This window comes from Balaenoptera borealis (genome assembly GCF_965194805.1).
Source record: "Balaenoptera borealis genome assembly, chromosome: 13".
Taxonomy (NCBI): domain Eukaryota; kingdom Metazoa; phylum Chordata; class Mammalia; order Artiodactyla; family Balaenopteridae; genus Balaenoptera; species Balaenoptera borealis.
The window spans coordinates 88405933-88427694 of record NC_138870.1 but is presented as its reverse complement, the minus strand read 5'-3'; the positions used below and the strand labels follow the sequence as shown (position 1 = coordinate 88427694).

Sequence of the window (21762 nt, the reverse complement as noted above, 5' to 3'; positions counted from 1 at the left end):
ATAAAATTCAGACAGAAAGCACAGGAAAGGAGAAAGCCAGAGAAAGTACACTACAATCTCTAAAATTAAACCAATGACTTACTGCTTCTGCCAGGCTCCTATCTTATGACTTACCCAGAACCATTAATCCCATGCTGCTCACATTCGTAGATTCTCTTTTGACTACATATGTTCAGGTTTGTCAACAAAGAATAGGCATGGAAATAGATCAATCACGATACAGATAAGAGCTAGAAAGCCCTCAAAAGCCCTAAAAATCATAGTGGGTGAGGAGGTATGTGGGCTTGTCATAACTAGGGGTTGTCTTCAGGTGAGGATGTAGGAATGGTGAGCAAGCCCTGGTACCTGTGCTCTGGCAAAAGAGTCTGAACATATTAACCTACTACACATAGATGTCAACAGCCAAATCATGGGTTTCTGTACAATACTTACTGAAGAGACCCATAAAATCAACTGCAATTTCTACCCTACCTTTAAAATACAATACACTCTGTATGGGAAAACTGTGAAGCGTCATTTTATTTTCAACATCAACAAATAGTAAAGATTCCCTTCTAATATGCCCTTCCTTTCTTACGTAGTTAAGCCCCTTTGAACATACTGGAAATGTCTTTCCGTTTAAATTAAAATATTCTAATTTTTGGAGAAGAGTTGAATTGGTCCATGGCTTAGATTTGCTTAAAAATATTAAAGGCTTCATCCCTCCCTCAAATTCCTTTCTGCCTCACTCACTTCTGTGTTCCAGTCAGGCCTTTCCTGTAACTAGCACATTTTCTGCCTTTAGAACAATTTCATTCCCCATGGCCTTTTTGCACATGCTATATTCTTACCTAAAATGCATTCTCTCTCCCTCCTCTCCACAGAAGGCTTCGTCCACTGGGTCACTTTATAATACAGCCAGCATTCACCACCTGCCTACGGGCATCAGGGACACCCTGGTAACCCCAGCAAGATATTATGTACACAGACACAAGCTTATTTCACTAGGGATAGTCCACCACATTCTCAAAGGGCCTACAATGCCCAAAATGTTAAGATATTATAAAGGAAGATGCCACTTTTCTATCAGTATAGCATATACATACAGCTGTCGTTTTCTAATCATCGTCGTAATGCTAACGCAATCTTCATGAGAACTCTAAGATAGGTGCTATCAATTATCATCATTTTACAGAAGAAACTGAGGCCCAGAGAAGTTAAGTAATTCTCCCAGAGTCATAATAGCAAGAAACTGGGAGAACAGCATTTGAACCCAAGTCATTCTGATTCCCATGCTCATCAAGAGATAATCAGCATCAAGAGATTCATGGTCCCACAAAAAACCTAAGTTATTAACCCATGAAGCAATTTTTTAAATGACAGCTAAAATTCCTTAATTTTAACAAAACAGTCCCATCCTTACTTGCCCTAAAGGAAACTGTTACTTTGAGATATGCAAAGTGATCGATTTTGCCACTCTTATGTATCAAAACATTTGTGGTAATGTTAACAAGTCTCAAATATAACTTGGCATATTATTCAGCATTTTCAAAATAAGATTAAATGAGCAAAAAAGACCAGCCCACATAACAAAATTAGATAATCATTTCCAGGGAGGCCAGAATAATATAGTGCATCTGTGGACTATACTGTATACAAAGTAGAAATGTCTTTTGAAAGAAAAAAAAAAAATCAGTCATCTTAAACTCTTATTTAAATAACTGGTATGTAGAAAGAAACAAGTATAATAGACCAAAGATAATAAAATAATGGAATGCATAAAGGAAAGCATTAAACAGAAGAGAACTAATAAAGGTGGTAAAGTTGAGAAGGGAAGGAAATTATTAATCTGCAAACAAGAACAAAGCTATTTAGGTGGTAGGAAGGTACCAGTTTATACACCTAAATCACACAAGTTGAGGAATTACAGCATTCCCAATGGTTTATAATGCTGAAAGGAGGCTTCTATCACTCACCCCAACTCTCTTCTCTTGCCTTTTAACATGAGTATAGAATCAACAAACATATAGGCAACCCCACTTACTTTTATTGGTACAAACTGTCTTATAAACTTGATACCATGTTCTTCCATATGTTCACCAATTTTGTTGGCCATGTCCTGGTCAAATCCTCTTAGGAGAATGGACCGTACCATAACAGTGACATCTAAACCAATGCCAGCAAGAAATCCAGCACATTCCAAAGCAACGTAGGATGCTCCAACCACCAGGGTCTTACCCGGGCAATAGGGTAAAGAGAACAGATCATCACTGAAAAAAAAAAATTTTTTTTAAAAAGGAAGAAAAGAAAGAAGAGAAAAATATTCATATGTGAATAATGACCATATCAAAGTAGACCTTTTTACTTTCCTAAGAACAAGACACTTTTAAGATTAAAAACATTCAATTAGCTACACACATAATATTTGAGAAGTTTTTATAAGGTCTTAGACACTCTCCTGTCTTGCCACTCAGCTGCTCTGGGAGCAGCTCGAGCTACCGTGGCTGAGCACAGTAAACCATACAACTCTGACATTAGCCCAACTCCCAGTCAAACAGATTTATTCTGTACTATCCAGAATAATTCTCCACTTACATGTTTACAACCATACATTTGCAAACCCAAACTCCCACCCTCCTCCCACCACTCAGCTCTCCCTGAGGTGCAAACCCGGTGTTACTTCCCCTCACCTACAACACCAATTATCAAGGGGGAGAGAGAGGGACTTCCCTGCTGGTCCAGCGGTTAAGACTCCGCACTCCCAATGCAGGGGGCCCAGGTTCGATCCCTGGTCACGGAACTAGCTCCCGCATGCCGCATCTAAAAGATCCCACGTGCAGCAACTAAGACCCAGCACAGCCAAATAAATAAAAAAGTATTAAAAAAAAAAAAAAAGAGTGGGGAGAGGGGCGGGGAAAAACTTTCAACATATGGGTTTTATAATATAAAAACGTAAAACCTGACAGAATCTTCTAGCAGAGTGAGGAAGATACAAGACATAAGAGATCATAAAAGCATTGTTGGGAGATGAGTTTTTTAAAATATGAGAAGGGAGCCCATCCAAGACAGCAATGACAAGAGTTGTCAGGTGAGCTGCCCCCGATGAGGCTCAAAGGATAAACTCCTATTACAAAAAAAAGAAAAAGAAAAAAAAAAGCCTGAAAACAAATAATTTATAACACCATCAGAAAACCAGAAACTCCTGGGCAAAAAGCATCCAAGAAGACATACTTAACAACAATGTCTTAATGACTTCATAATTCAAAACTCCTGAACAATAATGTCACCAGTATTATCACTTGATGGACAAAAATAAACCACACAGCAAAACCTTCTTGCTTGACTCACTGATTTCAGAAGGTCCCTCTACACTGACAATGCAACCATACAAATGGCAAAGAGTAAGGAAAAACTAGGATTTGAGAAACCTAAATGGCCTGCTATCCTCTAATTTTTTTAGTATCTACATAAAGGTAATATGTGATTCTAGTTTTGAAAAAACAAAAACAAACGTATCTATCAATTATTTTATAAAATGTGAATATCCATATGGTTTTATATAGTATACACGTATAACATATACTCAAATATAAATTTCAAATATAAATATTGTAAGCATGTATCTATATGTTAGCAGCGATATTAACTCTTCGTGATAAGATGACCAATGTTTATAGTTCTGAATTTTTTAAATGTTCTCCGGTTTAAAATAGTTTTTCCTTTCTCTTTTTCCTAATTCCCTGTCCCTCTGGACAAAAATGTGGTGGAAAAACTAAGTTTCAGGAAAAGGATTAAATGGGTTTGAAGAAAAAAGAAAAAGCATAAATCCCCTTTTCTCCCTGCAATTTGTCCTTACCTGCTGATGCAGTATTCTTTGTCACCAGGGATACCCAAATAACGTGGCCTTTCACCAGTGGCAATGAGAAATCTCTCTGCAGAATAAATCTTCTCTTTGCCTTTGTTGTTTGTTGCCTACGAAGGAACCAATATATCGATTTTTAATAAATTATTATCCTTTAGAATTGTAAACGTTATAATTAAAAAGGCTGTTTTACCACATTGCCCAATTTGATCCTCATAAAAATTTGCTAATGCAGTAAGAAAGAGATACTAAGACTCTGAGTAGTTAAGGGATCGCTCAAAGTCCCAATGCTAGGAAGTGACAGAGGCAAGACTCAAATCCAGCTAATGTGTCCCCAGATCCAGATTACCCTTTACTACACCACAAGAGAAAGTCCCTAAGAAGTGACTGCAAAATCACCAAACTGGATGGTCTGGGTCACAGTGGCTATCACTTTTATTAGGATAATCACCTTCTCTTTTCCTCCCCCAACAAAAGCTTAAAAACACACCAAAAACAGCTACTTACGCTGTCACATGGTTACCTTAATCCTATGAGGCCCAACAAACTGGCCGTACGCGTTCTCGTAGGTGACCTTTTTCTCCCGCAGAGCCACACGGTAGCCCCAGTTCAGAGAGCCAATGTGATTCTGGATAGCTTCTGTCATTCTCTCCCAGTCATGTTTCACTGCACGGGAAGGTAAGACAAAATGTTTAGCTTTTCTGCTGCCACCTGGTAAATATCACTTCCCGGTAACTATTTAGTCTAAAAGGGCAAGTCCTTCATTTCAAGCACATAAACAACCTTTTCAACTTCAAATATTTTTCCCTTTTAGAAAACTACCATACAATTAAATAGTGCAGAATTCCTGGCAGTTCTTAAGACTAAAATAACCATACCCAAAGTTTTTTCTTCTTTATCTAGAAACGAATGGGAATTGTACCTTGGATTGCGAACACTGACTGCTGGGGTAACAAGGTACTTAGGTAAAGGCCTAAGATTCTGAATGTGTAACAATCTCTAAGAGATTCTGATGTGCCTCGGCACACGCCTATACTTATCTCTTAAAGATTCTAAGTACCCATTATATGTACTTCCCTACATTTCTAACCAAACTAAGTATTCTGTTCCACCTACTTCATTTTTCGTAAGAGTTGACAGTTTAAAGCTAACATCCACTACTTCTACATACCAATTTGAGTACTAGACCTTATATGAATGAATAACATTTTCATGACTCTGAGTTATAGCTCTCCAGAGCTGTTACTGATTGAGATTTAAGGGCCAGTGGCATTCACTATATGGAAATTATTACCGCACAAGTCAAAATTTGCTTGGAACGACCTTACTTTTCCCAACAAATACTAGACTTTTTCAGATTAGTATTCTTGTTACATGTCCTTCTCTTTAAGAGGGAAATAAACTGTTCAAATATACAACTTCCTGTAAGATCCACAAATGTTTTCTACAACCCATTAAACAAAGAGCCAAGAAAAGTGCTTGGCGGAGTCTGCTCCAATTTACTGACGCTCCGAATATGGAAGAGTTACAAGAAGCAAGTCCAGGAGGAAGGGACAGAAACTAACATTCACTGAGTGGCAGGTTATTTTAATCACACTGTTGAATTTAATCCTCACCACACAGTAGTACATAGCAGAGTCAGCACTAGTGCCCAAGTCTGTCTACGCTAACAACCTACACTTTAATGGGGCAAAGGAAGGATCTTAACCCTAGGTGCCCTGGGGAAAGAAGTCTCACTGAGAATACTGGTAAAAAGAGTATGTGTGGAACGATGGGGCTGGGAGGGATCACAGATCTTATGAGAGTGGTTAGAAAATAAAATGAGTGGTTCTTAGGTTTTCCTCCCAAAGACCCAGAGGAGTATGGCCTACAGACCACATATAGAACTTGCCCCTTTTGTGGGGACCATGGTGAGGAGAGGTAAACACAGAGCCATGTCAAAAGCTCTGAAAGTACCTGCCCCTACAACAGCTCCTAAAACTCTGGTCCTACAAAGGAGTTGCCACTGAAGCCACGAGGGCTTAAAGAACACCACTTGTGCACACTCCACCTGCTGTGAAGTCAGAAAGGCTTCAGTCTAAACCTTAGTGCTGCCAATTTCTCAGCTATGACATGGGCGTACTACTCCACCCCCTAGAGCTTCAGTCTCCTTGTCTGCCAAATGGAACAACGGGATCTCCCTCCAGGGACAGCAGGCTTACATATGTACTGGAATAAGATGGAATGGAGAATAAAGAGGAAAATGAGATGATCTGACTTTAATCACGACTCCTGTCCTGCAAGACCTCGATGAATCCATAAGGCTGGCAGGAGGCTGAGGTGGGTAGTGGGGAAAGATGGTAGCTTCCTTTCTGCTACAGCTATGGTCTTTATCTCCTCTTCCCATTTTCTTCCCGCTACTACCCCAACAATCACAAAACATCTGTTCCAACTTGCTCTCAGCACAACTGTGCAGCCCCCTAAGCTGGTCCACGGTCCTCCTCCTACCCTTGTCCCAAACCACCCAGGGTGTTCAGCCCACAGCAAATGTCCTCGCTTATGTTCCCCACATGCTCCCTGCTCTAGAGATGCCAGGGTATTTACTATTCTTCAAATATGTACCTCGTTCCTTCACTGTCTAAATGAACTGACCTTCCCCTCCTCTGCTGGCTGTCAAGGACACAACATCTAAAAAATCAGCTCCAGTCACCCCTTAAATCATTTACCGATCCCACCTCCGGGCTCCCAGGGTACTTAGTTGGTACATCAATGATAACAAAACCTGTGTACCTACAGATTTGTGTTATTTATCTCTGTATTTCCCCAGCACAGACTCAAGTACAAAGCGTGAGCACTCGATAGTAATATTATATAACTTCACTAGTAGGATTTCTAAAAAGTCTACTAAAAAATCTAATACATTAACGGAAGGGAGATTCTGTTGTTAACTGGGTAGTACATTGATAGTAGGCTCCCAGGAAGGGAAAGAGTGGATTAACGGCAGACTCAGTTGGGCATTCAGACATGGGAGTGAATAACTTGGGAGGTGGGGGGGTAGAGGTGAAAAAAACAGAGGTGGACCATCAGCAGATGACGTGTTAAATTCATGTTCCATAGGTCAAGAGTCTGCTCAACTGCCTTATTTGTTGGGCAAGGGAAAAGGACATGGAGCATGGCACCTTAGAACCAAATAACAAAACTCTCAGTACCAGCCTCGGGCCTCCAAAGGTCACAGACAGAAAGCAGCCTTCTAAGGGTCGGAGGAAAGAGATATGACCCCAGCATAAGAAAACTTCAAGTAAAAGCATCAACAAAGGAAGCATGACTAGTTTTGAATAACAGCAAAAATTTTCAAAGCATGTGTTTATACCTTTTACATATGGGTATCTAATAACTGTTAATTAAAACTCAGAAAGAGCCACAATACAATTTACCCTAGCTGCTGGTTAGAAGATTTTCCCTCAAATGTCCCTCAGAACTAAAATCAGATTAAGGGTTGGAGTCTCACTCTTCAAGGACATAGTGACCTACGTAATTAATTAGCCAGGAAGCTGTGCCAGACCTCTTTTTATTCTTCTACAGATAATGTCATCTATACCTTCTAAAGTCAACAGATTCCTCTTCAACTTTTCTAGGGTTTCTGTGGTAGTTTAAATATTTTTAATCCAACAAAACCCCCTTCTCAACAAACAATCCCCCCAAATATCAGCTCATGGAACAGACTTTTTTGGTGAGAGAGAAATGTAATAGCTTCAAAGGAAAGCAAATGTAGTTTGCACTTCCTTAGGAAACTCTATATAATTATGAGAATTTATCTGAAAGAATTCTGGTTTTCTATTATAAAAAGGTACTCCAAGTGCAATATCTGTTCTTACCATACATAATAATAGCTACAGAGCTAACACGACACAGGATAACCACAGTGATTTTATCCATTAAAAAAACAAACAACAGAAACAACTTCCGGGTTACTTGCTAGATGGATGGCGCATTGCAAGATCCCAGCTTGAACCCCTCAGAAGCACAAACGGAAGAGCAGCTTCCCCCACATACCTATCTCCTCGACGTTCCACCCATAGTTTCGGGAGTCTCGGAGAGCTTGTCCTAACAAAGCTGCTTGGTGCATCAGTTTTTTAGGTATGCAACCCACATTCACACATGTTCCTCCGAGACCTGCAACAGCATTGAGAAATCAGTTTACAGCCTGTATTACAATCCTCCAAAGAAAAAGGGCAACGATTATTACTAACATCACAGAGGAGGAGATTTCCCTTCTATCCCTCTTGAGTTCTTGTGGTTGGACTAATAATAAATTTGACATAACAGATCCCCAGGAGAAAAAGAAAGAAATTTTAATTTGTGCACATGAAGGTTTCATAGAAATGGGACCTAAGAAGTAGCCAAAGCAGGCAGCTTTTATACTTTTTAGACAAAGAAACAATACATTTGAGAGAAATTGACAGGACAAAGAAACTTAGGTTTTGGGTGCCCAATTATTTAAGAATCTAAAGAGTTTAGGCTTGGGATTAATTAAAGAGGTGACAGGTTTGTGTACAATAGGCTCCTCAGCCCCAAATTCCCTATCTTTTGTGATAAGGCTGTCTCTCTACCTCCAGATGCAGGAAGTGCACCTTTCACGTGACTTATTTCCTGCTTTCAGAGACAAAAAGGAGAGCCAGAGTGTCCCTCTTGCACTGGCCATTTCTTAAGTAACTTTAATTCAAAATAATCAATATGCCACTGTGCGTATTTTGGGGTGGCCTGCCCCAAGCACCAGTGCTATTCTACTAAACATCATAATTTACTTGCTTAATGTAGCCAATACCGTTTATATGAGTTTATTACTAAGTCTCGTGACTTAGATTTCTAAGTTCAGAGAGCCTTACAGACCAAAGACAGCAACATTACCCTAAAATGAAAATGAGCAGGTTTCCACAACTTCCACATACTTCAAAGATTCAAAATTAATTGACTGCTGATAAAAATGCCAGAAACTGAAGCCTTACTTTGTGCACAACCTTACACTTGCCACCAGCCCTAGGAGTAGAACTGATCAAGGGGTTGTTGAGCTGGGCGTGGCTGGACTGCAGTGGGCCTGGGACCACACAGAAAGTTTGGTGTATACGAGCATCTCTTTACGGAGGCGGTCTACAGCCTTCGCCGATTCTCACCAAAGGATTCATGACACCACCCCCCCACCCCCCCCCAAAAAGGATTTAGTGTCCCTGAGTTTAAAGAACATGGTGATAACTTGTCTCCGTTAGACAGGTGGGGAGGCAGCCAAAATGGCGTAAGACTGCAAGATGGCAGTGGACTCCACAGCGAGGAAATCGAAGCCCTCTCAGGAGAATGCTAGCCGAGTGTCACTACGGAGTGCGAGCTCCACAGGCCAGAGGGACTACACCCAGCACCAGAACAGTGCCCGACACAGAAGTGACACCTTCACAAATATTTGATGAATGAATTAGAAATTGTGACACTGTTTTATCCAGACTTCCTGCTTCTTCTTGCCTCCTTCTAATTTGAAGCAGCTGAGTCATCTTGATAAAACTTACCTATTTCAACATTTAACTGGAGTCCATTTTAACTTAGCACAAGTGAAAGAAGTACATGTTTTGGGTTATTTTTTTTTTAATTAATTAATTAATTAATTTATGGCTGTGTTGGGTCTTCATTTCTGTGCGAGGGCTTTCTCTAGTTGCGGCAAGCGGTGGCCTCTCTTCATCGCGGTGCGCGGGCCTCTCACTATCGCGGCCTCTCTTGTTGCAGAGCACAGGCTCCAGACGCGCAGGCTCAGTAGCTGTGGCTCACGGGCCCAGTTGCTCCGCGGCATGTGGGATCTTCCCAGACCAGGGCTCGAACCCGTGTCCCCTGCATTAGCAGGCAGATTCTCAACCACTGCGCCACCAGGGAAGCCCCGGTTATTTTTTTTTTCTTATTTAATTTTTAATTTTAAAATTGGACTTTAGGGGCCATTTAAACCATGCCAGGGAAAAACCTGCTCCTACAAGGTCACTTTTAAGGTATTTTAAAAGCCTACCCCATGTTGTTCCAAGAGGGGTTGGAGTGACAAAATCCAGGACCATCACCTTCTTGTTATATTTGGCTGCCTCCTGGAAAATAAAATTATTAAAATGAGTTGGAATGGCTAACATGATGGACTGGAAATGGGCTGTTGAAAACCCATGCTATTTTTACTAAGCTATAATGCCTAAAGCATAACCAATCATTAATACCTGAGAATTTCATATACCAAAACGATTAGTTCAACTCCAAGGTAAAAGTTAAGCAATACTTAGTCATAAGGTAGCTTCAAAGAATATGCAGATTACAATTGTAGAACTGTCAGTCAGCTGGAATCTCTAGAATCCTCTTATGTAATTCCAGCCAAACGATAACAAATTAAGCAATAATCTGAAAAATATGTGGCCATTTCTAAGCAAGTGGTAAACAGGCAGTAAAACAGATATACTGATAGTCTACAATCCTTGATTCAACCTGTGTCCAGTAAGACAATATTTTTATAAGTACTTCGAAGTTTTATCTACTTCAGTTTCTAAACAGAATACTGGAAAAGTTTTTCTTCTGAAATTGTCAGATTTCCTAAAATGTTCATGTGAAGAGCCAATGGAGAAGTTGATGATCTCTATAAGGTTTCCGAATCTATTTTAGGGGAGTGACGACAACCATCACAAGTTCATTCTGCAGAGTATCCTTTATCTTTCTCAGAGAATAAGCTTTGTGTATTTGCAACTAGACCTCCAAAGGTTATTTGAAAGGACTGAGTCTATGTGTCCTTCAAAGCCACCACCACTAGAATAAAAAAAATCTGAGATTACTCCTGAATCATTTACAGCAAAGCAATGCTTGCTGCCAGACATTAGCCTGCTCCCAATTTGGACAGCTTCATTTGAATCTACCTTTACTGATTCACAAGATACACCTTAGAGGAGGACAACTACCTCATCTTTTAAAACAAGGTGATGGGGAACAATGACAGGCACAAGGGCCCCTCACACATGGAAAATGTATCTCAATTCAGGGCCAGGAGCCGTACTCCTAATCTCCTGTATTTATACTTCCTGTACTCCATCACCTCCAGGCCACAGAGTGAGTGGATACACTCTTACCTCATTTCATACACAGGGGAGGCAAAAACTTTTAGTGATTAAGCTTAAGAAATCCAACTGCTCTCCATCTTTCTACTGGGGAGGAGGTTCTGTGATTAGGGAAATCATCAAAGTGAAAACAACAAATAATTATCGTATTTATAAAGAATAAAAATATATTTATTTCTTTTCAAGCCATTTGCATACAAACCCCTTATTATCTTAAAAAAAAAAAAATCAACCAAACTTAAAATGAATGAAAATATGTCCCAAAATACTGGCCCCAGTATTTTTATACAAAGAATATACAGCTGAACCTGGAAAAATGTCCTTAACGTTCCCTGCCCAAGTTAACGTATGAAACGTCACAAGAGTAGCTCCAACAAATTCCACAGGGAACCTGGAGAATGCTGTCGGGGGCGTGACTGTTCTATCCACATCCCAGAACACACAAGAAGCCTTCCTTGCCTTAGCAGCCGCCAGTCCTCCTGAGCCCCCTCCCACGATGATGAGGTCATAGTCATAGGACTCGGGGAGATCCTCGGAGCCATTCATTTTCAGTAGATTTTGAAGTCCGCCCTCCTGATAAGCCTAAAGAAGAAAAACAATGGAAGTAAAAATAACTTAAAAGCAGCAACGTCTGAAAAGTTTTGTGAAAAACCTTTCTTCAAAGAAAAGCAAAGGAAAAATATTGATTTACATCATAGCATGCAAATGGAAATGTTCAACCTTCCTTCAAGTGGTCATCAGTTACCTGCTTTCTGTTAGGACTGTCCTAATGCATCTCCACATCACAGATAGCTACTCTGAAGTGTCCTCATAGTACACAAAACTAAGGCCCTGATGGTCCGACAAAATCAACTTAGACCTAAATTAAGTTTGATCAGCTCTTTTTTCCTAGAATTTTTAAACTAGGCTTTAAATTAGGTTTTAAGAACATCTGTACTATATGTTTTTAATAGACCCAATACAATTTGGCAATCATTTTCACTTTCTAGTCAAAGGTAGAATAATGAGTAGGCTAAGGTCATAGATTAAGATAGGGACCTGGTAAATAGCAACTGAAACAGGTTAGCCAAATATTTTAAAGTTTTTCTACATTGTTTAGGTAAAGCGTAAAATCTAGAAATTCAGAACAAAATCACTAATTGACACTGACCTGAACAAAAAGTTAAAAGTCCCTGCTTTCATAAGACATTTTAAATAAATGGGGAAAAAAGGTTAAATAAATAAACAAGTGACCCTTAAAGCTCATTTCTTTAATCTGCTTATGTATGAAGCCTCCTATATTTAGTAGTTTCCGTGTACTTGGCATTTATAATCTAAACATTAGACTTTTAATTTTAAAATATCCTTTGATTCCACTAGTTTTAAAACACATTAGTTACATTTCGTATTAGCATGGAACACTGTTTCGGTGAATATTTAAAATTATTTCTTATTTAAAAAATCTGCTAACATGAGAGTATGATTGGAAAAGTTGTTAACAAGCACACAAAAATGTTTTTCTTTTTTTTTTTAGTCAAGTTTTAACCTTGGTAATCAAAAAAGCCCCCAAATTTACCAGCCCAGACTGCACATTTTTCTCCTGCCTACCATCAGATGTGGGGGACAAAAGGAAGAGCTTAGGATCAGTAGAACTGGATGCTCGGGATGTAGAAGGGGGTGCAGTATGGAAAGGCGGAGGAGGCGCGGCACCGCGGCTGCCCCCGGGCAGCACGGCAGGTACACACCATGGCTCAGGGATTGAAGGGAGAGCACCTGGAAACCAGCAACAGCAGGGGCAAGACTGTATCACCCTGACCGTCTGTACAAAAGGTCTAACATGAGAGGCTGGTAAACAGAGCCAGTATTCATCAACTGGCATTATGGCCGAGGCTCCTCCTCCAGTGCAAGGCACTGTGGGGAGAAAGACAATTTGGTAATGACAGCCCTTCAGAGCAAAGGAGCCATGTAAGCCTCAGGTCACAAGCGTTCCTCCCTCTAGCTATCTCAGAGTGGAAGGGCTGACTTGCTGTTTGAAAAGAATTAACAAATAGATGCAGCTAGATGTTCTTCTGGAAAAATAACCATTTTTAATCTCAGCCTCATTTTATCTGCATGTACTTTAACACAGATGGTGCCAAAACACAATCACTGGCTGCCTAAATAAAAACCACCCGTTCTTATAACCACCTCCCCCAACACATCTACTGAAACAAAAGAAGGAAAATGCGCTGTCATGCTGGAAAGCTACATACTCCCTCTACCAATGTTTATAAAAATCTGTTCTGTACTGAAATTTTGTATCAGACCTGGGTTCTTATGGTTCAAGTTTAAGTCAAATTATATCAACCAGGCACACAGATTTTACAAAGAAAGCTCTGAGTGAGCCTGAACATTTTTAGTTCTGTAAAGTAAAATCAGCAAGACAGGCAACTGAGGCATTCAGCTGACCCCAGAACTAAACATGATGTTTTAAAATTTTAATCCAACTTAAAACTGAAGTTGCTGTCATTTAACTGCAAGGAAGTGGTTGCCCACCTGAGATAAAAGTAAGATAGACAATATAAGACAGCTCTCTCCTCCACAGTGTAAGGAAGGCGCACACAGATGGGGTAAAGAGACACAAGAGAAAAAAATGCCCCCCATTCTCCAATTACGACTGCTAGAAATATTGGTTACTACTGACCAGAGAAGCTGATAAAGAACAGGAGTTCTCAAACTTTTAGTCTCAGGATCCCTTTAGAACCTTAAATTATTTAGAGCTTTGGTTAATGTGGGGCTTAGTATATTGGTAACTAAAACTAAGAAAAAAATTTTAATATCTTAAATATTAAAATATTTTAAGTTCTTAAAATATCTTTAAATTTTAAATATCAAACATCATTGTTAAACATAAACAATTGATTAAAACATTTTTAATTAGTGAGAAGAGTGGCATTATTTTATATCTCTGTAATTCTCTGTGATAACTATCTTGATAAAAGACAGTTCATGCCTTTTCTGTGTTCAGTCTGTTGCACCACTCTGCCTGCCATGTAGCCTCTGGAAAACTCCATGGTAGACGTGCAAGAGAATGAGTGAAAAAGGCAAAGAGTATCTTAGTATTAAGATAATTCTGACCTCAAGGACTTCCTGAAGGGGGTGGGCAGAATGAAGACCACATTTTGAGAACCAAGGACAGCAGTGTAAACATACACACCGCCCCCCCAGCAGCTGTTTGTGAGGTTTAACAGATTGTATATTCTTCCATCTGCCTCTCAACACCTTTCCTCCACCCCACCCCCAGCAAAAACAGTGCTCCAGACTCCCCCAGAAAGGCACAACGCTGAAAGCAATTCAGATTTCTTTAAAATCTGAGTAAGTCATCTTTATTTTTCCCCCAAACATGACTCCTATCCTTTGGGCACAGGTTTTTGTTTTTTTAACTATTACACATGAGCTCTGGTGTGGAAGTGACCTAGGTGAAAATACTTGCTCTCACTCTCAAGGCTAGGTGACTTGGGCTAATCACCTAATCCTTGGGAGTCTGTTTTTTCCTTTTGTAAAATCAACATTCCCCCCAACCCCACCCCCGCCCCCAACTGCTGAGCGTGAGATAAAGCATATTGGCACCGTGGTTGGTAGGAAAAATCCCTTCAGTCACTAATTCTCCCTTTCCTACAAAAGGGAACCTGCCTGCCCAAGGGGCTAAGTCAAAAAGCTCTGGCATGTTTTACAGATGTCGTCCCCTGCACTTACCTGCACCGCCTCTCACCTGAAATGCCCTCTTCCCATCAAATTCTGATCCAGTATATCAACTGCACGATGTTTTATTATTTTTATTCAATGTACACAAACATGTCACCCTTTCTAAAGCATTCCTTTAGGCTCTTTTACCAACATCCTAAGACACCAACGTAAGGCCCGTTTGTTCCATTGTTTCCCTAAGGTTCCCAAACAACATTCTCCTGTTTCTTGCAACTGCATTAACACAGATTCTCAGAGCACTTAGTGAAGACTGTTCCGCCCCTTCCTGTCCTTCAAGATTTAGCTGGAAGCCTTTACTTGACTGTGCCCAGCAGGCTGGATCCTCCTCTGATGCCCCTGCTGGCATCTTCACACAATCCCATCAACTCTACAAGGACAAGCATCTTGTCTCATTTCTGCATCACCAGTGCCAACTCCACATGCATGTGATGTTCAAAAATATTCTTAGAATAAAACACCTGGGTGCTAGTTCCTACTCTGTTATGTACACTGAGAGGCTGAGCTTCAGTTCAGCTTTCTCATCCCTGAGAATAAAACTGTGGGAAAACACTGAAAATGTACCAGGGGTGTAGCATAATAGGTTAGGAGCTTGGATTTAGTCCAAATCTGAACCTGACTTTGTCACTTATGTGATCCTGGGCAAACTGCTTAAATTCTCCTGCCTGGGTTCCTTGTCTGCAGTGATTATATAAATGATACGAGCTGCTGACTGCTTGTTTCCTTTGAAATCTGACTGCTGTTGCCAGCACGCTGCAGCATCCACTAGGCGATATACCTCAAGCCTCTGCTTTGGAGGATTATGGGCCACGAAAGAAATAAAACTAAATGATGGTTTAAATGCTACAGGCTTTCTATAAGAGCCTGGGCCCCAGGTCTATAACAGGAACTGGCAGACTACAGCCTGAGGGGCAAACCCAGCAGGCCTGTAGTTTGTTTTCGTTTTTTTTTTTTTCACAGCCCCTGAGCTAACAATGGTTCTTCTTAACATTTTTAAATGATAAAGGAAAAAAAAAAATCAAGAGCAATACTTATATGAAACCCGAATTTCAGTATCCATAAATAAAATTTTATTGGAAAACAGCCACGCCCACTTGTTTCAATATTGTCTAGAGCTGCTGTTCTTGCAACAAGAGCACAGTTGACTAGTTTCAACAGAGGCCATATGGCTCACAAAGCTTAAAATATTTACTACCTGGCTTTTTGCAGAAAAAACATTGCCAACTCCTGGCCTAGGGAAAATTTCAATCAATGCTGACAGGTGGTGCTGGGTGAAAACTATCAAACAGTAATACTGAGGTGAGTACAAATCAGAGAATTGTCTTTGTGCCCAGTGAAGTAGAGATGCTTGCTACACTACCTTCCTCCTAGGAGAACCAGGGAAGCTGATTCTCCACGACCAATTAACCATCTAGACCTGCCAGCTATCATGTGCCTAAAATGTCTAGAGCCACAGTCATAGTTAACATTCACTCTGTACCAAGTATTCTGGCAAATGGCTTAGAACAAACAGACTCCATTTCAATGCCTCCTCCCAGGGCCCACCCCGACCCAGCCTCTCAGCCACTCTCCAAGCAGTTTTTCTCCAGAGCAGTCATCACTGACAGAATTACCGTGGTCTCCCACTCTGTGACAGGCTCAACAATGGTCCCCTAACACTGAAGTCCAAACCCCAGATCCTGTGAATACATTACCTGTAAAAGAGTTTCTGGAGATGTAATTTAAGAATCCGGGGATGGGGAGATTTTCCAGGATTATCCCACGGGCCCAACTTATTCACAAGTATCCTTATAAGAGGGAGGCAGAGGGAGACTTCATTGCAGTAATCAATGCAAAGACAGAGAGGCTGCACTGGCAGCTTTGAAAACGGAGGACTAGTGCATCAAGGAACACATGTGGCCTCCGAAAAGGCAAAACAGATTTCTCTCCTCAGAGCCTCCACAGGAACCGGCCGTGCTGACACCTTGAGAAACCGATTTCAGACTTCCAACCTCCAGAACCGTAAGAAAATTAATTTGTGTTGTTTTTGAGCCACTAAATGGTAGTTCGTTACAACAGCAATAGGAAACTAATACAGCCATTAGAATATAAACTCCATGAGAGACAGGCAATTTTCAGTTCACCACTTTCCACCCCCCACCCGCCATGCCTAGAGCTGTGCCTGGCACAGTTGTTGAGTGAACTAACAAAGTGCCAATTCTAATCACTTGGTAATGGTTTCCCCACAACAAACGCAAGAATATGAGAAAGTCACGACATCTAGACTTAAAGCAAAGTGTACGAACCGGGACAGAGATGTCACCATGGAAAGAGGCAGCAGCATGGACTTTCTGACTTTGATCTACTACTGAGTGAGGGACTAACATGAGTGCTCACAGCGAGCCCAACCTTGGGCTAGATGTTTGGTATATATCATCCCATTTAATCACATGCCATTCCCATTTCAGAAATGACAATAAGAAAACCCTTAGAGGGCTTCCCTGCTGGCGCAATGGTTAAGAATCCGCCTGCCAATGCAGGGGACACGGGTTCGAGCCCTGGTCCAGGAAGATCCCACATGCCGTGGAGCAACTAAGCCCGTGCGCCACGAATACTGAGCCTGCGCTCTAGAGCCCATGAGCCACAACTACTGAAGCCCTTGCGCCTAGAGCCCATGCTCTGCAACAAGAGAAGCCACCGCAACAAAGCGTAGCCCCCGCTCACCACAACTAGAGAAAGCCCGCGTGAAGCAACGAAGACCCAACGCAGCCAAAGATAAAGAAAGACAATAAATTAAAAAAAAAAAAAAGAAACCCTTAGAGATTAAGAAACTTGCCCATGAGTCAATAATTATACCCAGATCTAAATGATTACAAATCTCTTGCTTTTCTCACTATACCACATCCATTAATTCAAAATACTTGTCACATACATTTTCTCATTTTATCCTTACTGTAAATTTAAGAGAACAGGTAATTATTCCCACTTAGCAAATAAAAAACCTAAAGGTCTGCTGGTTTACTAATTTGCCCAAAGTCTCCAACTAGAACATTACAGAGGATCTGATCCCACGTCCTTTGACCAGAGAGTGGTTCTGTCAAACAACAAAATCCTAGTTTAAAAGATTTCCATAATATTCTCCTGAAGTTCAGCTGATTTTACTGAACCTGCGAAATATAAGGCACTCTAACTATATTAGTGGGAAACCAGCAGACTTGCAGCTTGGTTCACATCTAATCTCTATAAATGAGTTATCTATTGGTCAATTTTCCTTTTTTCTTCAAGGTAAACAATCGCTTTAATTTCCAAGTGATGAGGCAATCTATGTGTCATGACAACCAATTAAAAGTAGAAACAAGTGGTCAACCTGATTTATATGTTAACAGCTATTACTTTAGAGAAGACCCAGAAGATTACTTTCCTCCCAAACCTCCACATTCTCTGTTTAATGCTTTTAGTCATCACTAAGTTTCAAATACTCCTAGTAAAGGCACTTGGCGTTTAAAGACAGAACTGGTGGTGAGTAGACCTGAGGCAAGATCTTTTTGCTATCACAAAGATTATCTTTTCCCCAAACAGCAAAGCTCTGGAAAACCTAAGGAACCCGGTTGGTAGAGGCATGCTAAAGGGAGGATCTGAGACCAAATGATGCTTCCACAATCGCTAGATCAAAGGGTGGTAGACACTGGGAAGGGTGAGCATCCCTTCATATAAAAAAGGGGAAAAATTGACTACTTTAGAAAATAATTGGCCCAGTTTCATGAGAAATTTGTTTTTGCTAAAAACCTCCACTATTACTGAAGAACCTCTCAATCTCAATCTTCTCTTGATCTCAAAGTCATTCATTTAGTCTTTGGATTTCCCTTCCCTGTACTACATTTAGACTTAGTGGGAAAGTTTATCATTACTGCCATGCAAAGCAGATACTTATCCACTTGCCAAATAAGATTTAATGGCAAGACCCCCTGCTACCAAAGATTTAGTTTCTATAGGGATCAAGGAAAGCACAGGCATGCTCACTGCACCTTCAAAACTTGTTTTCTTAAAGACCCAAATTTTCAGCAGTAGCATCCAAATAAGGTGGTAATTTATATTCTTAAAACAATTACAAGCAACAACACTAAAAAGCCGTTATGGCTTTATCCTAAGTGAAGAAAATGAAGAAAACTTGGATTAATTAATCACATATTTCAGTTTAAACAGGAAGTTTCCAGGCATTTAAAGCCCTACTTAAGAAATCAAAATGGAGTTGGGAACAAATATTCAAAGCTGTTACCATGATGAAACATCACTGATTCTGAGGGACACTCTGTATCAGCAGAAATTACAAAGGGAAGCTAGGGGCCAGAGAAGAAATGAAGCCAGTACATAAAGACTATGTAACTGGATGTTAAAAGATTTTGTTTGAAATAATCTGGCAAAGGTTACCTGCTACTCCTGAGGACACTAACAGATGAGGTATGCCAATTTTTGCCCAGGATAACATTCAAATGGAGTAGTCTTCCAAAAAATCTTACAGGTCTCTCTGGAGCCATAACTTCTCACAATTCCACGTATTTGGCCTCCATATTTCTCTGCGAGACTACCTTCCTTACCTTTGACCAATTTACTCGCCTTCCAGCATTTAGTTGATGGCTCACCTACTACAGTAGAGATATTCTACTTTTGTTGAGTCCAATCACAGGAGAAATTATTTAGAATATGGATACCCACTCATTAATATAACTGAGTCTTCTTTGCAACGAAGCATGGCATCTGAATTTTTTTTTTTTTTAACAGTATTAACGTCACTTAGGCTCTGCCCTACAGATAGTCTTCCTTGACCATTTTTTCCACCCACTCTTCCCCCCAACCTGGTCAAGAGCCCCATTTGGGATTCCTGTGGTTCCCTGGAGCAGAGGAAAGCAAGGCAGTAAGTATCACAGAGCACCATAACTAATTTTTTTTGGAAAATTATCAAATACCTTTTAATTTATGGAATTCAGAACTTTTATTATTAAAGTCTTAAGGAGCATTCAAAAAAACTTTCCCATGAACATGCCAGTGAATTTTTTTTAGCAACAGAAAATCATGACAACTTTATAAACTACCAAGAAAAATACACTGCACAGTAAAACAATTTCTGATGTTCTTGAAAATACTTTTTCACTTTACAAGAGATACAATATGTGCTTCTGTTTAGATTTTACTCTCCATTTTGAGATGCTTAAGAAAAACCACAAAATGTCTCCTACACTAAGAACAAAAATCTTTAGTACGAGTTTCTGATCATGGCCTCTGAAATTTCAAAAGTTGCCACAATATTTTTCCAGTCCTGTAAACTCAAAGATATAACTCCTTGTTTCCTGCCATGGGAACTGGAATCATTCCCCTCACCCACATGGTTAATATTAATGGGCTCCAATATTGGCAGCCTGTCTTGGTCAAGCCTTATTCTTGCAAAACCATCCCTTACAATGAAAGAAACATAAAATATATTCTCCACAGTACGAGAGAAAGAGTTTGGGTCAATCACAAACTCAAAATAGGACACGGGAGTATCAGGATACTTTCGAAAGTACGTTTGCAACAATCCCAAGATTCTTTCTACTTCTTTTTCTGTCGCTTCTTGATTACTACTCAGGTCCAGCTTCCTCAGCTTTGTAGGCATATCCCCGTTTTCTTCCATTCTGTGAACTTTTTTCCGGTGCTCAAGTCGCGGCTTCCGCGCGGAAGTCTCTGATTTGCATGAACCGAAAATAAAGTGGAATGTTTCAGCTTGCAGCATCCACGACGTTGCTTCCTTTTGTACTGTCTCCCAAAAAGAGCGAGATATATTATCATCACAGTCACTCAGCGCATCACGTCCATCATCTTCCATCCAGTTTAGACCCACAAATATAAGCAGAAAATCACAAAATGCCACATGATTAAAAAGGCTCATGTCAGAGTTTAGCTGCTTTGCTTTTTCTTTACCCAAATCAGAAGCCAAAACAAGAAACTGAGCGTCGAGGGCCGCTTCCCTCGTTCGACTCACTGCATCAAACAGGACATTGGCTTCTTCGAGAGCCTCGGTTAAGGACTCGCTCGCCGTGTTCACTATGTCATCACGGTTCTGCTGGACGTTACAGATGAGCTGCCGGTACTGCTTGCGGATACTCCGGCATTTCTCCTCATCCACCAGCTCCAGCAGGCTTGGGTCGATGTCGGCCTCCCCACAGCTAAGGTCTTCAGAGCAGGCATCAGTCCCCACCGCCGCTTCCACCTTCATCGGCTCCTCCGCCGCCGCCGCCTCCTCCTCCGCCGCCTGCTTCCCAGAGTACGCACCACCGGTAATGGTCACCACCGGCTCCTCGCCCATCTCTAAGTCTCCACTCAGGCAATCTTTTTCCTCAGCCATGTCGGCGACCGGTAGCGCTCAGATAACGACCTTCGCAGTGTTTCGGCCAACGGCGGAAACAAGGGGTCAGCCGGCGCGGAGGAGGACGCCTGCGCATGCGCACTAGCGCAGCCCGGCGGTCCCGCGCCCGGCTCGCCCCGCCTCCCGGCGGCCCCGCCCCGCGGAGGCCAGACCCTTCAGTGTTCGTTAACAAGCCCCCGGCCGGCGCAGAAGGCGCGCGAGAATGGGTCCCACCCCCACCCTAGAGTAACACCGCTCGGTTCAAGCGATAGCTACTATTTTGGCGTTTACTGGCAGTGTCATCTAGCTTTCAAAGAAACGCTTGGACAATCTTATGACAAAATTATGGGGGACCAAACGTCCCGTGCTTTAAAACATTTGCTGTCACATGTTGCGGCACCGTTTTTTCGCTCTGTGATTAAAAGACTTTTTAGGGGGGGGAAACTAAATCTGGCTAAATTATAAACTGCTCACAAAGCCAAGGATCGTGGCCTGCGGTATCTCCATTACAGACAAACTGAACTCTCAGGGTCCATTTGCAAGGTGGTTGCTTGGAACTCTGTAATTATACTAATGTAAATTGTGCTAATTACCTAGGCGGGCCCTCAAAACCTTCAAAAGCCAAATCCTCTCTAACCTACCCCAGTGGGGGGCGGGGTCATCGGGTAAGCCAGGTCCGGACTGGCGCATGCGGGAAGGTGCGCTACCTTACCCCACTCCCACCCCCGGCCCCCCCGGCCCCAAGC

At 41.2% G+C, this 21762-nt stretch overlaps 2 protein-coding genes across 4 annotated transcripts in view; both read right to left on the bottom strand.

Moving 5' to 3' along the window:
* The window catches only part of TXNRD1 (thioredoxin reductase 1), a 61165-nt gene that overhangs the window by 28165 nt on the left and 11238 nt on the right, over positions 1-21762 (bottom strand). For all 3 annotated transcript variants that reach the window (XM_082349916.1, XM_082349915.1, XM_082349914.1), the window contains 6 exons: positions 11398-11520; positions 9861-9933; positions 7874-7993; positions 4365-4507; positions 3836-3951; positions 2024-2249 (listed from right to left, as the gene is read on the bottom strand). In XM_082349916.1, the coding sequence (XP_082206042.1) occupies positions 2024-2249; positions 3836-3951; positions 4365-4507; positions 7874-7993; positions 9861-9933; positions 11398-11484 (765 nt within the window). In that variant the 5' untranslated portion in view covers positions 11485-11520. The remainder of the gene's footprint in view (positions 1-2023; positions 2250-3835; positions 3952-4364; positions 4508-7873; positions 7994-9860; positions 9934-11397; positions 11521-21762) is intronic.
* On the bottom strand, positions 19387-21735 carry EID3 (EP300 interacting inhibitor of differentiation 3). The gene has a single exon (XM_082349928.1). It carries the CDS (start codon positions 21014-21016, stop codon positions 19889-19891), a length of 1128 nt encoding a protein of 375 aa, XP_082206054.1. The 5' UTR covers positions 21017-21735; the 3' UTR covers positions 19387-19888.

What these genes read in the sequence shown, in the direction of transcription:
- EID3 (XM_082349928.1), bottom strand. Translation starts at nt 21,016, where the DNA reads ATGGCTGAGGAAAAAGATTGCCTGAGTGGAGACTTAGAGATGGGCGAG.